This window comes from Cebidichthys violaceus, unplaced genomic scaffold, assembly GCF_023349555.1.
Source record: "Cebidichthys violaceus isolate CVI_PGR_0920_01 unplaced genomic scaffold, fCebVio1.0.p SCAF_23, whole genome shotgun sequence".
In the NCBI taxonomy this organism is placed as follows: domain Eukaryota; kingdom Metazoa; phylum Chordata; class Actinopteri; order Perciformes; family Stichaeidae; genus Cebidichthys; species Cebidichthys violaceus.
Window position 1 is genome coordinate 4,069,961 of NW_027176406.1, and position 16,484 is coordinate 4,086,444.

The 16,484-nt window shown below is 40.7% G+C and overlaps 1 protein-coding gene across 1 annotated transcript; it reads left to right on the forward strand.

Moving 5' to 3' along the window:
* Positions 1 to 3,224: 3,224 nt before the first annotated feature.
* On the forward strand, positions 3,225 to 12,436 carry znf281a (zinc finger protein 281a). Its single transcript, XM_068718395.1, has 7 exons — positions 3,225 to 3,333; positions 5,009 to 5,462; positions 7,316 to 7,417; positions 7,844 to 7,970; positions 9,248 to 9,331; positions 9,439 to 9,557; positions 9,647 to 12,436. Exons 2-7 carry the CDS (start codon positions 5,058 to 5,060, stop codon positions 11,246 to 11,248), a joined length of 2,439 nt encoding a protein of 812 aa, XP_068574496.1. The 5' UTR covers positions 3,225 to 3,333; positions 5,009 to 5,057; the 3' UTR covers positions 11,249 to 12,436.
* Positions 12,437 to 16,484: the final 4,048 nt, after the last annotated feature.

Genomic DNA, 16,484 nt, shown 5'->3' on the forward strand with positions numbered 1-16,484 from the left:
GATGGCTCCCAGAGAGACAGCTGCTTTAGACTGAAGATGAGAAAGAAGGGCTGTAGACACTTGGGTATTTCAAGATCATTTTGGAATATTTCATACAATGAATGCAGATTAATCTTGTTATTTAAGTCCATCACCTTTTAGTTATATTGTAAGATCGGATATTTCATCATCCCAGCTGCAGGTGATAAAACTGACATCAAACAAAATGGTATTTGAATTGTAACTATCATACTGTTCTAACATTTATTTTGAAAGGAGAAATAAATGCTTTATTAAAACATACGTTTTCTGCAGTTCGATAAATGTCTTCATAAAAAAATATCTAGTTACAAAAGCTGTAAGCACATTCAAACATAATAAGCTAGTTTGAGCTAGTTTGATCAGTCGGGTATAACCGTGATCACAAAATAAGTTTACCAGTGTATATAGGCCCTGTCTTCTGTATAACACCAAATAAATTGGGTGTAGTATCGACCGAGTTTCTAATTTGTAGCATGTGCCACCAAATATCAACCATCAGTGAACCAAATAAAAGCATCCAAATGTTATTTTATCCCCACAGCGCACGTCTCACCACTGCACAGGCTTCTAATATCTCACAAGTTACTGACAATCTCAGTGGAGGGAATTCGTACACGGCCGTGATCCTCCTGACAATTGAGGATTAGAGTGTAGACGGCCAGGAACGCCATCTGTTATGTGTAGGCATCAGGCTTTCCCAGTGAGAGGAATCCAAATCAGCGCACACACAGGCAACCACCAAACTACAAGTGTTCAGTTGTCTTGGGCGCCAATGTTGGATGAGGAAGGAAATTCAGCATTTGTATCAAAATTATTTGTGTGTGTGTGTGTGTGTGTGTGTGTGTGTGTGTGTGTGTGTGTGTGTGGATGGGTGGGTGGGTGGTACGTGTGTGTGTGTGTGTGTGTGTGTGTGTGTGTGTGAGAGGTTGGGAAGGATTTAGGGGAGGAGGGAGTGGGAACAAAGACATGCTGCACGGGCTGAATTATTAATGAGGAGTTAGAATTGATAACCGTCCGTGTTATATGATACACAAATTGCCAAAGATTTCGGACATGAAAACATCGGACTGATTTTCATGTTCATGATCCTTTCATAGCTGTGGTTTGTGTCCTCTTTGCAATGAGGGCGGATTACTCCATTCAAAGCATAGATTCAAGGTGGAGTCAATGGCATGCGACGTGAGTCAAAGTGCAGGAGTCGTAGTGTCTCTGATCTCAATGTCCCAAACACTCAGCTTATAGAAGGGACTGATAGAAAGCTGAGCCACATGATGACATTTCCTAACCTTGGATTGCCATACAAGACTCAGAACGGGACATTGAAGTAACACCACACTTACAGGATGTCCCTTCTTTGTGTCTGTTGGTTTACGTGCTATTGTGTGTTTGTGCCAGGATGTATTTCAAGTTTGAACTGAATGATAACTACAAAAAAATGCTTAAAGCAACCCTATAATGAATATTTTTTTTAATATCAACATTGGATCGCATGTCTACTTGTACAAACCAAAAGAGAAACATCACTCGACTCTACAGTTCCTCTCTGCTAATTTATCGTCTTTCAGCTCATTGTTTTGGCTTCACAGACTGCAACTTTGCTGTTTTGGTTCACCACCTCTGCTCTCACAGAGTGTCATTTTAGGTCGCAGCAGGCAGCTGTTTTCAGCGACAAAACTCTAAAAACATACTGTACACTTCTTGCTCAGCACCAAACAGCGCACAGACACTGACTATCTTGTGAATACAATGGAGCATTTAGATAGATATGTTTTCAAATATTGACATTTTTCAAATGTTAACTATTAAATTATTTGTGTTTTCCAAATCAAAATGCTGCCTTGATTGAAATGTTGAGTAAACGCTGAATCCTGAAAAGTCTAAAAATGCTGGAGTGAGCCAGTTAAATACCACCATGTATTATTTTTTTAACTGGAGAGTTATGTCCCCCAGGATGTTTACATTTTCTAATTTCCAAATAATACCTAAAGATGCTGTAAAAGACAAAATATTACTTAAATAATATTAACAATACAACAGTGGTAAAATATAACTTCTGATCATTGGTTTGCATTCAAAGATGATGAAAATTATTAACCTTGAACTACACTCATAATCACTGACTTTCATCTATACTCAGTTCATCAGTCAACCATCATACATATTTAAACACTCCAACATGAGAATGATTTCAAAGATATCACTGTCAGCTGTGTGGGTTGTCAGCATGGATGATAGTAAAAGGAACGGGGACATCAAAAACCTTATTTTGCATTACTCTACTCTCTGCATTTCAATGATTCTCTGCTTTCTGAATTAATTGGTTCATTAGCAATTGCAATTAGGAGTGGGGGGTGTGAGGCTTGACTCTGATGTGCTCTTAGATGTATACTCAGCTTCACTTCTGAATACATCTGTCATGGTCATCTGAACGGCTGGTCTGAGGACTGGTTTGAACAATTCAACCATTTGAATTTTAGGAATCTTTATTTTGCACAGCCATTTGAGGTGGGGTTTTTTTCTTCCTCCTTTCATTAATGGCTGACATTTTTTGATATGTTACTTGTTGAAATTAAACAAACAACAAAAGAGATTGAAGTCATTTTTCCTTCATAAACATTACTAAATGAAACACTAAACCAAAACAAGGCAGGTACAAAAGAAAGCGACCAGTTGCTATTTTTTGTTGATATGCCAAAACACTATACTGAATATGATGTGCTGTAACTTGTGCTTGATGGTGCAATTAAGTACATTTACTCAAGTACTATACTAAACTAGTATTAAACGTATATATAAGATAAAATACACATTGTGGCACTTCAGTGAAGGATCTGTTTAAACGATCTTATAATAGAACCTGAAGAAGAATCTGAGTAAGGTATGTTAAGACTTTTGCAGTGGCTTTCTGTCCCTCCATTTTACACCTTACACGCTAAACTTTGCAGATTGAAGTGCAAGAATTACAAAAAAGCAGGAATTTTAGCACGTCGAACAACTATGAAATAGTATAATAAAAATAGGTTAATTGTACAACATATTATTATAAATAAATCTATATCTGTTTTTCAGGGTTCCTAAACATGTTTTTTTTTCATGCCATTAATATTAAAAAAATAATACGACTTATTCAATTTTTTTTATCGTCTCTCTCTTCGGGACGCTGTCCGCCTGCAGGACCCAGAATCCTCTGCGCCGAGGCAAGATGGAAGAACCCAGCAGCTGCGGGAGAACAATGTTTTGGCTTTAGATATTGAAACGGACAGCTGAGGGTGAACTACACGAGCCAAAATAGCAGGTCATGGTCCTGCACCGGTAAGAGAAATTCATAAAATCCAACTTTGGGGGGAGAGGCGGTCGCCGTAGCGGTTAAACTCCTCGCATGGGACAGACAACAAAGCGCACTAACGTTACCGCTAGTTAGCTGCTAAGTTAGCTGTCTCGGCTAGCCCGGACGAGCATCATTGTTCGCCGGAGTTGTGTGGGCCGTTTGTTATGGGTCATACTTGTGTTGTCGCCCTATCACCTACAGTCGGTTCACTGTCCAGGAAACCAACTCAACGACTTGGGGGGGAAACAGCTAAGAATAAGTAGAAACGATGTAAGATTACTCGTGTTGATTGTTCTATTTCTCAGGCGCTAACCACCGTTCGTCCTTGATCATTTATCATGCCCGCTGATTTAACGTCTGGTGTGACGCTAGTGTGCACTGATATCTGCCACTAATTCTTTAATTTCAACTAAAAAAAAAGTACAAAACTAACTTTATTTACATGTCTAAAAACGCACAAACGTTCCATGTGCTTTAACTGTTATTTTCCTGTTCATAACTGGCCGTTTATTGGTGTTCATCAAGCGCAGGTCTGCTGCTGTTATTGCATGGCCATATTAATTATTGCCTGATCCCGCATCACAAAGAAGAAGGGCCCCGCAAGAGTGGTTAGCCAAATGGTTAGCTAGGTAGCTAACGTTAATTGCACAGCGAACAAGCTTGGTAGTTTTTATACATTAACGTAGATTCAGGGTCCTCTCAACACACGTGGTGTCTACTTTAACACGTTTGAGCAAGCGGAAGTTATTCGGAGTGGGTTAAAGTCTTGTTTCATTTATTAAAAGTTGTCTTTGAGTTAGCCGAGTAGGTTATTGCTGCTAGCTCACCATCAGAGCTGAAGGCAGTTGGCAGCAGCCAGATAGCACTCATTAGCTGGATGGGTCGCACAAGGAGCGAGCAAATACTGTAGAGAATGTAATTATCTATTATATCTTATATTTTAACTTTAGTGGAAAATGCAGGAAAATGTGAAATTTCACTTCAAAGAGACACCTTTCCAAAATTTGACAAACTTTTAAATATTGTATTCATCATAGCGAATCACATTTAATTTGGACGTTAACACTTAATATCAACACGTTTCAAATGTCTGCATTAGACATTGCGCTCAAAGCGATTACAAAACATGCATTTGTTTATCCAGCAACTACATAATTACGCCAGTGTTTCTAATGCAGTCTGTGCACTCTCATTGGCAGATAAGCTCATGCAAATAGGATGACTGGGTCAGACAGGCCCATCAAACAGATTAACACTACTTCAATCCTCTCATTCCTCATCTCATGTTGTGGCTAGCATTGCAGCCAGTGACCTTCCTGCCCTGTAAAATACTGTACAAACACTCTGTAATCAGCCACAGAGGACTGTGTACACTATACCCCCAGCTTTGTCTGTTTTGCTTGTTTCCCCTTGTCATGGTGCTAGACTGCAGCCCTTTTCTTGACCCATAAACCGTCGGTTTTAATCCGACTAAGCGCCCAGTTGTTAGATCAGAGGCCGTGCCACTGATTCCTGAAGACTGAGCTTAACTGGCTGTGTAATTATCTGTTGTCTATTATTTGTCTGTATCGTCACAGATTGATTGCTAGTTATATGGCCTCCCTAAAACTGACCCATTACTGTTTTAACGTTGACTTCTGCTCTTTTTTTTTCTCACAGGATGACACTGATTGCCAACCCATAGTTTTCCTGCCCGCCGGCATCCATCATGAACATCATTCAAGACAAACTAGGCAATGAATACCTACGCTCCAACGGGAGCATGGACTCCAATTTCGGCTCTGGCATGATAATGTTCAGCCACCTCCCTCCGGTGACCAGCTTCACCCGGCTGGCTGCCCACTCCGTTATGCAGGACCATCCACCTCAAGAAATGATCTTGAAGAAGGAGCGTGACTCGCCTGACTGCAGCATGGGTTACCAGGGTGGCCGCATGGGGTGTGCGGGGCTGGGAGACTATGTTCACGCCATGGGTATCAAGCAGGAGAAGCTGTCGGAGCACGATTATCGCCTGCCGGTTTATCCCGGAGGGCTCGGGAAGAGCACTGAGCTGCTGGAGGTGACGGTCAGCAACAACCAGAACCTGCTGGTGCATGACCTCAACATGGGCAATGTAAGTACAACTGATAGGAAAATGGCTGTGCTTGAGTTTAGAGCTGAAAGAAATAGTCACGTGCATTAACAGAAAATACATCGCCAAATATCTTTCTAATTCATTAATCAAAAAAAGTGTATTTTCCCTCAAAAACACCAGGTATTCTTTGGTTACAGCTTTTCCAGTGTGAGGATTTGCTGCAGTATCTTTGGGGGTTTTTAACGTTAGTTGCACAAAAAAAGGACTTTTATTTCACTGTTTGTTTGCATTGTATAGACCAACTGACTAATTGATTCATCAAGAAAAAGTTGACCAATTTTCCAGTCATTGGAAACGCATGGAAAATGTATTGGAAACTCATAGGTTGTCCTATAAAATTACTACAAAATGCTCCTATTTTCCTCTGGCTGAGACGAGGCAATTTTTCCAATTGCATTTATAGTAAAAATTTAGATATAATGATAGAGGTTTTGGGAGTCTTGACATTTCTGGTGTAGGTACCTTGAAAGCGCTTGAATTTTACTCTTAAGAAGCTGTACGAATGCCTGTTATAAGCTTTTCCTTTTGTGCATTATGTGATTATCTACGTTTGTTAACATGAAATATATATATATATATATATATATATATATATATATATATATATATATATATATATATATATATATATATATACGCGCCCAGATTTGTCCCAAAAAAACACCTTAATTTAGAATAATTTTCGGTAAATTTGTCCCACAAACGCATCCCTACTGTGTTTTGAAGCAGCTGATATTTCAAAAGCCTAAGAAGGAGGAGCCTGGGAGAGGAAGGGTTCAGAGGAGGAGCTTGTGTGAAACTGTTTATGGTGACATAAATCTACCGACGGCTTGAGATGCGAAATATAAATGAGCCCCCCTCTCCCCTCCCTCTGATTCTCTTTCTGGGTAGAAGGGTGACGTCATCCATCCTCCGCATGAATGAAAACGTCCTGGCAAGGACACAGCTGTCTTGTTTAAGCTTGCACTTCATTTCAGACGTCTTTTGTGCTCATTTAAATAGAAATACACACAACCACACACTTCTAACAATAGCCAGGCATCAGAGGTCATCGGGGCTCTAGACGCACGTTTGTTGGGAAACAAAATTAATTCTTGTCTTCATTGTGCCAGATTTATTTTAAATAAGTTGACTACTCAAGGACAATTTTATGTTTAGGATATTATTTGAACACATGGGGAGCCCAAACATAAATTGTTTAGTCTGGCTCTCTTGATTATTTTTTTATTCTTTAGAGAGCTAAGTTGATGAAATAAGCCTTACAGTCTGTAGCAGATTTTCCCCCTTAAAGCCCAACAGCTAAAGTCAAAGCTGGACCTATTTCTTTTTGGCTCGACTCTTTCTTTCTCCAGTTTCTGTCCTAAAATTTGGGCTGATTTTGAAGCAGCAGGTGCGCCCACATTTACCCGTCCAGTCTCCATATGGCACTGATGTGCAGCATGTTCACTGGGAAAGAAAGGGTAGTGCTAGTAGGTAAACGGAAAGAATAAAGAGGTGAATCAGGAGCCCATTTTCATCTTTCTAGAATAAAAACCCACACAGATTGTTTTGTGATAAAGTTTAGTGAAAATGTATACTTCTGAATGATTAATTTAGAGAGGCTATACATTTAAGGCATTGTTATTTCGCGACTAGAACCAAATCTTGCACAATAAATTTCCAACAAACAATCACTAGATATTGTCCAAGTGTTTCGTTTGTTTAAATGAGCAACACACACATGGGACTTGTTTGCATGATAGTTTTAAGACTGAAGGCCCTTTACCTTTTAATCAAGTAATGTCCTCGTTGTGGCTCACTCTCACGGCCCTCTCCCTTTGTCATCCTCACAGCTGCCGAGTCAGTTAGGAAAGGAGCCCACTGGGAGAAAAGGTCGGAGGTCAAATGGTGATGGACAGGAGGGTAAACCAAGAAAGAAGAGAAGCGAGGCAAAGGTTTGTCATACATTTATATATATCTGTGAATGTTTTCATACTTTGCCATTTTAAGTCCTTACCAAAGAACCATCATAACTGTGAAAACAGCGATTACTCAGACAAAAAAGACTATTAATGTGTTCTTTTAATATTCAAAATGAACACTAATACATTCCTGCCTTTTGTCAAATAAAAACAAAATCATGAGCCTCAGCTGTAGAGTAATGCATTAATAATTTCCCATAGAAACATTTTATATCAATAAAAATGTGTAATTTTGTTTACTTAAGTCTGTTTTAGATGTTAGCATGATTTTAACACCGTGCATAGTGCTCATCATACATATCTACTCAATATGAACTTATCCTTAAACAGATAGTAATAATAATACAGAAGACAGCTGAGTGAATCTGACCCCTGTGTTTCTCTGTTATTGTTCCACAGCAATCAATGATGCTGGATGCAGATGGAGGCAGCCTGTCGCCGGGAACAAAGCCTCACATCTGTGAGCACTGCGCCGCATCCTTCAGAAGCTCCTATCACCTACGCAGACACGTTCTCATCCACACAGGTATGGAAGCGTCCACATTCTCTTCATTTCTCCTTCATGTGCTTCTTAATGTCGAGAGTTCACAAAGAAAACGTTGATTAAATTATTCTGCAATCTGAAGAAACTAAAACCTGTGTTATCATTACTGCTTGCACAGTTTATCCAACATTGTCTTCAGCTAGTTCTCAGTGTACTTGATAAGCGTTCTGAAGTAAACACAGCGTTTTGCATAATATTTAGGTGGTTTGAAATGATCCCTGGCTTCTAGGTTCACAGATGTGTATGGCTTCCCTCTAAACATTAATTCAAATCGAGGAGCCGAATCACTGCCCTGCTTTTTGCTGCATCAAAGTATAACAGCGTGGGAGTGTTAGGGTTAACTTTAACAGCCTTGTCAAAATTACATTACTGTGATGGAAACTTAGGGCAGCACGACCTGGAGTTAGCACAACTCGTTTTTGTTTTCTACTCCGACACGCTCGTCTCCAGTGCTGAATGTTAGCAAAATCGGCTAAATTACTGCTGGTACAGCCTCCTCTACTCCAGTCCTGGGGTTTCATGTAACAGAAGATGAACACAGGCATTCAAACGAGAGTCTGAAACGTAAAACACGAGCCTAATATAGGCTATGGCGGGAGGTGAGTATGGGGCAGCTGCTCTGCAGGTGAGCTGTAATTTAATTGGTCAGAGAAGGAAATAATATCTTGCTCATAATCATAGGTACGGAATTTTGAAGAAAAAAATGCAATAGTAATGTTTACTGTTTAAAACAAAACAATCTATAAATAAGTAGCTACATATTTGCAACCTTGATGACAACTCGCCTGTAATACTGCATTATAATGCATGAGCGTTATTTTTTGTTTTGTAAGTTAAGCCTGGCTCCTTCCTCTGACTTGACACAGGATTGATGTCCTTATTTGAGAATCACAAATTCAGTTTGTGCTCTATTCCCAGCTACTGTACTGCATTGAATTAATTTATGTAAAAAGGTTTTCTAATCTCAGACTCTTTTGAATTATTAGTCATTCAAAGTTTTTCATGCTCCAAAATAATTAGCTGTGTTTGTATAGTCTGTCGATGGACTAAAAGACTGTTTTTCAGAATGGGATGAACACCTGTGAAATACAATGCAGTCCACTGCAATAGCCATGCAACACGTACTGCTTTTGGTGAAGAGTGGGCAAAGTGATTGGATTTCAGTACATGTTTTGCGAATAAGTGAACCATTCTACAGTAGGATAGTGACAAAGGGATGCAACACTGTAACCGTATAAATCTCTGTGGTTTTGTTTCAGGTGAAAGACCCTTCAGATGCAATCAGTGCAACATGAGTTTCATTCAGAAATACCTTCTCCAACGACACGAGAAAATCCACAGTGGTGAGTGTTTTAAAGACAACCGTCCGTGTCGTATCTGATTTAATCTGTGAGTCATTGTGTGCGTCTAATCACAACTAACCTTGAGCATCGCTGTTTTTGTAATGCAGGAGAGAAGCCATTCAGCTGTGACCAGTGTAACATGCGTTTCATTCAGAAGTACCACATGGAGAGACACAAGAGGACTCACAGCGGAGAAAAGCCGTACAGATGTGAGACCTGCCAACAGGTCAGTGAGCTGCTTAGTATCCTGATAATCAAATGCGATACTTTATGCATCAAAAACTTTAAAACAACATTTGGTGTTATTCCCTTCAGTATTTTTCTAGGACAGACCGACTGCTTAAGCACAAGCGAACCTGTGGAGAAGCCATAAAGAAGGGGCTGGATCCTGGGATGATGGACCTTGGTTGTGTAGACTTGGGACATGGCAGCTATGGAATCACTCAGGGAAATGTTGGGAATACTGGAAGAAAGAGGGGAAGGTCCAAAAATTCTGGCGAGGGCGGGGAGCGCAAGAAGAAGAAGGGGGAGGGAGGAGGGTTGAGGGTACCGCATATTCATGGCGATGTACCTGAAGGCTACAGCATCCATGATTACTCAATGGAGAATCAAACGGTGTCTTCCTCTACTGAGCCGGGAACCAGCATGCAGCAGGGCCACCACGGCCGGGCCCCAAAAATGGCCTTCAAGAAGGCTAACCGTAAGAGCCTGGATAAAGCAGTTCTGGGACAGGCCAAAGTAGGCTCACTGGAGCAGAGCGAGGGCATGGATGGTCTCGGCCTCATGCACGGTAGCGGGGCTAAAGTAGGCCCCGCCAGCAGCAGCAACTACGACGACGCCATGCAGTTCCTCAAGAAACGACGCTACCTTAATGCAGCAAACAATGCAAACTCATCAGGGCCAGTGGTGGCTGGAGGAACCAGCAGTGAATATGATGTCGGTGTCGGTCACTTGTCTTCCCAGCAGTCCGTCATTCAGGGTGTCGTTTCCAGCGTGATGGACAGCGACGCGCCTCTGAGTCTCGACAAGTCCGGGATCCCAGACGAGGTGCTGCAGAGCCTCCTCGACCACTACACCCAGAAACCGGACGGCTCGCACCACGACGTTCACTTTGACATCAGCGACCATCACGTGGAGCTGCACCCCGCCTCCGCAGACTGCTCCGACATCGGCCACAACGCCGACACCTCCAGTCCGTCCGGAGACAAGACCGGCATGATGCACGAATACTCTCGCTTCCTGCTGCAGGCTTTGGAGCGCACCAGCCACAGTGCCAGCTTCCCCCTCGGCCTCGGGCCTCCCGCCTCAGGACCGTTCACCAGTTCCCACCCGGGAAATCCCCTCTATGCTGACAAGAACATTTACACTACGTCCCCAATGGAGTGCGGGTTTGGCCAGTCGGTGGCCTCGCCTTCGCTGCCCTCCTCTGTGCCAAAGTCTCACTTTGCAATGCTGACGGGATCCTCGCCGCAGCACAGCTTCCACCTGAGCGGCCTTGACGCCTCCACACACCAGCAGCTCACCCCTTCTCAGGAGCTCACCGACCAGATGGAGAAGCAACACTCCTCCACTCCCCCTTCCTCCTACCAGATCAGCCCGTCTGACCTGAGCACCCAGAAAGACCACGTTCCGATCAAGAACGGTACGGTGGTCTACCCGCTGTCAGCCTCGCAGGATTTGGCCTCTCTGGACTCTTCCAAGCCTTCCTACCAGATTGAAAACTTTGCCCAGGCCTTTGGCTCCCAATTCAAGTCAGATGGCCGTGGCCTGTCTTACGGCACTGACTCTAGCGGGGAGGTGGATCACAGGATACGGACGCCTGTGTCTGAATTCTCAGGGTATAGTAGTTTGTTATCTGATGTCAATGAGCCAGTAAGTACAGGTTCCAAAACTACAACAAGCCAAAGCTACAGATGAGAGCCTGAGAGGGAGAGAACACGCGTTAAATTCTCAGTTTTATTTTTTTGTGCTCCTATTTTATTATTATTATTATTATTGTTATTATTTTTTTAAGTGACATATTTGTAATTATTCAGATTCTGGTTTTGTGCCCACTCCTCTCCCCACAATAAGCCCACAAGGTTTCCTGCAAATGCAATTTTTTTTTTTTTAAGTATCTGTTATTTTTAAGTTAAATATGTATTTACTGTTTGTTCTCGTCATATTAGTGGCATTAGGTCTGGTCATAACTCATGAACTGAAAGTACTTTTTTAAATAAGTGTAGCGTAGTACGGGACATATTTGTTTTACAATGAGGTGTTTGAGCAATCAACTTTACCATTGTAAAACAATAATGAGAATAACCATGATGGCAGGGAATAGCCCAGAGTTGAAATAGCAAAAAAAAAAAAAAAAAAAAAAGTTGTCTGTTACAAGGTTTAAAGTATTACTCAGGAAAAAGTGGAAAAGGAGAAGTCTACGAGGTGCAGTGAGCGCTCTTTTCAGAAGTTTAAGTTTGTGACTTCAAAGAGGATTTTTCTTATGTTTTATTACTTGTTGAATGAGTGTGACATAAACAGACTGCTGCCAGCTCACTTGAGCACTGAAAACACTTTCTACTTGGCTATATAGAGATTATGGTACTTTCGTGTCAATGTGAAACTCATGTTTTCTTCAATAAGGGCCATATATATATATATATATATATATATATCTATATATATATATATTTATAAGAATATATATTAATGTAAAATAACAGATTTAATCATTCTGGGGAGCTGCCAGTTGAAGTCGAGGAAGAATGAGGGCTGGTTCGGGGGTAAATGTTGTCCTTGGTATATTTTTGGAGAACAAAAGTGATGTTAGGGCTTTTCTTTGGCCAATAGAGGTTGCTGTTGGGCAACGAAAGAATGGCCTTCCCCCTTATCCTGCCCTCTGCTTCTTCCTCAGTTCTCTTATTTCTTTAAAAGAATCCAGTTAGCACTTTGAGCCGTTTTCTTACATTGCGTAAAGTACCCTGTCGGATCAAGGAAGCTCAAACATCAGGAATGGACTGGCTTATTGACGGAGACGTGTCGTTGTTTGGGCATATGCAGACCGGGTCTCTGGGTTGAACATATTCTGGGTGTATGATGTGGATACCCTTTGTTTGGGTAGCATGGTTTATATATATATATGGGGGGGGGGGGGGGGGGGGGGGGTTGTTAAGTGAAAGTGGGATTTTTCATTAACATTTTCTCTTTCTCCTTACTTTTAGGGAGGGTTTAGAGTGGGAGGGAGGGCGGGCTTTTAAAATACAGTGACATTTAATCGGGATAATGTAAATGTAATTCAAACCTCTAGTTTTAGTTTTGACTTGTTACCCAACTTAGAAGCTTTGCTTTCTTATTGAATTTGATGACAAATGTGTTAGTGATCAAGTATTTTCTTCAGCTGTTACTGAGAGGCAGCCATATGCATTATGAGCAAAAAGGTGGCTGACCAAAAAATGTGTACGCTTTTAGATATTTCACGCGTGCTGGCAGCCCCGAGCATATTTGTCCTGTTAGAAATTGGGTGCCTATTCCTGAGAAGTGCAGGCTGTGAGATATTGTCTAGTAAATGTTAAATGTAATTTCTTGCTGATCTTTAAATGTATTTATGTACAATTTCTTTTTTGTAAAGACAACAATAAGTACGCTGTCTTCCATAGCTGCAACTGGCCTTGAGTGCTAGAAATTATATCACTCTGCTGAATGAGTCTTTAAACCCCTTTACGCCCCCAACGGCCCGTTGTTTTAAGCAATCATGAAACATGGCAGAGTGAATGCAATGCTGTAATATCTTAAATGATATGTTGCCATGCTGAACGGTTGAGGTGTTTTTAAAAAGGATTTGCCTCTCATATACCTCATATCACAGTAAACCAGGATAAAGGAGTGAAGGTTTGATGTATGTAGCAGAGATGCTGTTGTATGTATAAAAAATGTCATGTTTCTGTGTGACTAGACATGTGACATGACATTTATGTGACCCACTAAGACTTTGTTGCTTAAGGGTTCCTGTAAATGTCTTATGCCAACCAGTGTTCAGTCTCATCAGTTCGACCTCCTCCAGATCTAATTTGCCATATTGTTTCAATATGCTTATTGTTTACAAGAAATGTACAAAACACTACATCTTAACTGAATTCTGACCCCTGTATCATTTTTATTTTACTATATTTCTTTCCCCTTTTTTTTATCACCGCCAAATTTTGTAGCTGATATCTTCCATTTTTATGTTCTTCCAGCTTCTTGTGACATGTTTCACAAGACTGTACTTGTCCAATGAATTTAAAACTGATTAGGGAGAAAACAATAAATAAAAAAATAAAAAACTGTTCTCAAGAGTTATTGTCCTCCTGTATGTGGGAAGTGGTGTAAAAGATGTTGATGCATTAGTCAAATGCATTTTTATGTTTACACTGAAATTAGATTGGAGCCATAATAGGCATTCGCTTATACACTCTGCATGTAAGTGGGAGAACATAAGAGGCTTACTAAAGCTTAATGTGGCTGAACGTATTCCTCCACTGGGTGGTGATGGTGTTCGTCTAGAAGTGAGAAGCTGTCGGCCTCGGTTAACAAACACAATACAGTTCAAATATGCTTTAGTGCTTATCTAGAAATTACGACTCCCTTTTAGCAGTTGTTTGGCTACGTCTGCATTTCATCGATCAGGAAAACATGGACTTTAGGTTCATAATAAATTTCCAGTTTCTAAGGCGACCTACAGAGAGAGGTGTGCCAACGGCTCATTCAATAGCTCCTTCTGCGTTTAAAATAAATGTAGCTTATTTTTTAAGATGAGGGCTTAATGGACTGTATGGTTTACAGTCATTCATTTAAAATCGCATCACACCTCATGAAAGTGATCTGTGAGCTGGTGTTTCAGGATGCAGCACGAATACTAAAACAGCCTTGTTTCAGTTAATTAACCCCCCCCCCCCCCCCCATTTGTATGATTTTAAGAGCACACACATTACATCACCCTGCATTTTTTTATTTTTTTCATTTCAATTATTTCCTTCCAAGATTAACGCAGTAGATGTTAGTGGTTAAGTTAAAAGTTATGTAAGCAAACCATTTGGAAAATAGATGAATACATATATTATTCATCTACGGTGAGTCTCACTGAATTATTCCAACAGTACTACTGCTGAGCAAGAGCAAACATGCAAAACACACACAGGAACACAGGAAAAAAGGTGGCACCAAAGCAGACAAGATGAATTAAGATATTCTCGGACAATGTTACAGAAATATAGATGAACAAGTGACTAAATATTACAAGAAGCCCCAAAATATCAGTGCCCACCACCTTAAGAGCTACCACCACTGTTATTCTTTCATTTCTATTTCGTTATGTGTGTGCGGGGAACACTTACATCGTGCTTCCTTAAATCAAAAACAGAAGTAGGCTGTCTTCCTGTCAGCGTGGAAAAAACCAAACCTGCGTGCGTGTTTTTAATCATTTCATACTTTATGTGCTTTTGTACACACCCAAACCTGCGTAATCCAGTGCCATTCCCGTGTTGTTCAGTTAATAAATTATTGCGTTTTCTATTGAATGTTGGGATGATGATATGGCCAAAGTTTCTGTTGATTCTTTTTCTAAATGTAGAACTTTCTGTGCCTCATCATGAGTCAATATTGAGAAGTGCATTGTACTCATTGTTGGAAAATGAGAAATCGGGCCATAAATGTTAAAGCAAGAATAGTGCAGGTGTGGCGCGATTTTATTAAGGAACCAAGGAGTTGTGTTGCTCAGTGTGGAGTGGGCAGTAAAACAGCACTCCTTATTCCCCGAACTGAATTTTAAAAGTATTAGCTAGGCCTTCTGTGTCTCTTGTCTCTTTCTCCTTCCAGAGAACGCAGGTCTGTTGACAGAGTGGACGTGAGAGTGACGTGAATGATGTTCTTATCTTCAAAGCTGGGAAGAGGCTACATATTGGGTTGTGTACACAGCGAGATAGTGAATGGGGAACAACAGCAATAAAAACGAGGAGCGGGTTTTAATGATGCTATAACATGAGTCATAAGTAAGATGAATTAAATAAAGAATGCAAAGAAGTATTTTCTGTCGTCGGATTGTTTGGCATTGATGTGCAACAACTAATTAATGAATTGCCATGAAATTTGGTTCAGACATTCAAATCCCTTCAAGATGAATTCTATGAACTTTGGTAAACCCTTTATTTTTCTTCTAGCGCCATCATCAGGTCAAAATATTTGTTTGTCAAGTCCTTCCAATGCCTGCAAAACCGACATACTAGTAAGCATGAGCCGTTTCTAAGCCTTTTTAACAGCAGACATCTTGACTTGTCATCATAGTAGGAACAGCTCAGGTGGTAAATTAGCTTGCAGATGTTAGCATTTCGCTAGAAGCTCCACAGTGCTTTCGCACAGCCTCACAGAGCTGTTGGCATGTCTGTTAGACTTAGTCCATTTTTGTATTCTTCTTGCAATCAGATAAAATCATGGTTTACGTGTTAAAAATGGACTTTTATGACTTTGATGTGGTCCACTTAGAATATTTGGTCATCTTGAAAGAAGCAGTCACTTAGTGATATGTAGCGGTGAAGTTGGCAAATTGCAACCAAATAAATACCTCTCTGCTCACCCTACGGTGGCCTTCGGGTAACGTAGCAACACAAAAGGCGAGAGCCAGTGTTTGGTTTGTCCATTCTGGGCCACTGTAGAAAACATGGCGGTGAAACCTGTCGGACTCTGTGAAGAGGACCCACCCTGTATGTAAAACATAGCAATTCTTAGTTTCAAGTGATTATAAACTAATTAAAGCATAGTTATTAATATTATATTCCATTTCTGCCATTAAATCCTCCTTAATCCGACACACTGCTCCTTTAACTAATGTTATAAAGCTTTTCTTGCTCTTTAGTCCAAAAAAGTATATTTCATATCAAACATAATTAATCTTTAATATTAAGCATGCCAAACCTTTTCCCCAGAATAAGACATTGTGTCAACACTCAAATTAATCTTGGTGGTTGTCAGTCTAAAAATAAACACAAGGTATTGAAAAATGTTGCAAAGTCCTCCAGTATTTGCAAGAGATAAGATTGAGGTCGGCAAGGTGTGTGTGTTTATGCACTGCTGGATATTTGTTATGTCTTTTATGAAGAGCACAGCCATAAAAGCTCTGCCATGGCAACATGCTCAATGTGAG

What these genes read in the sequence shown, in the direction of transcription:
- znf281a (XM_068718395.1), top strand. Translation starts at nt 5,058, where the DNA reads ATGAACATCATTCAAGACAAACTAGGCAATGAATACCTACGCTCCAAC. An exon ending in ATGACCTCAACATGGGCAAT is followed by an intron (nt 5,463 to 7,315) that starts GTAAGTACAACT and finishes TCATCCTCACAG; the next exon opens with CTGCCGAGTCAGTTAGGAAA. An exon ending in AGAAGAGAAGCGAGGCAAAG is followed by an intron (nt 7,418 to 7,843) that starts GTTTGTCATACA and finishes ATTGTTCCACAG; the next exon opens with CAATCAATGATGCTGGATGC.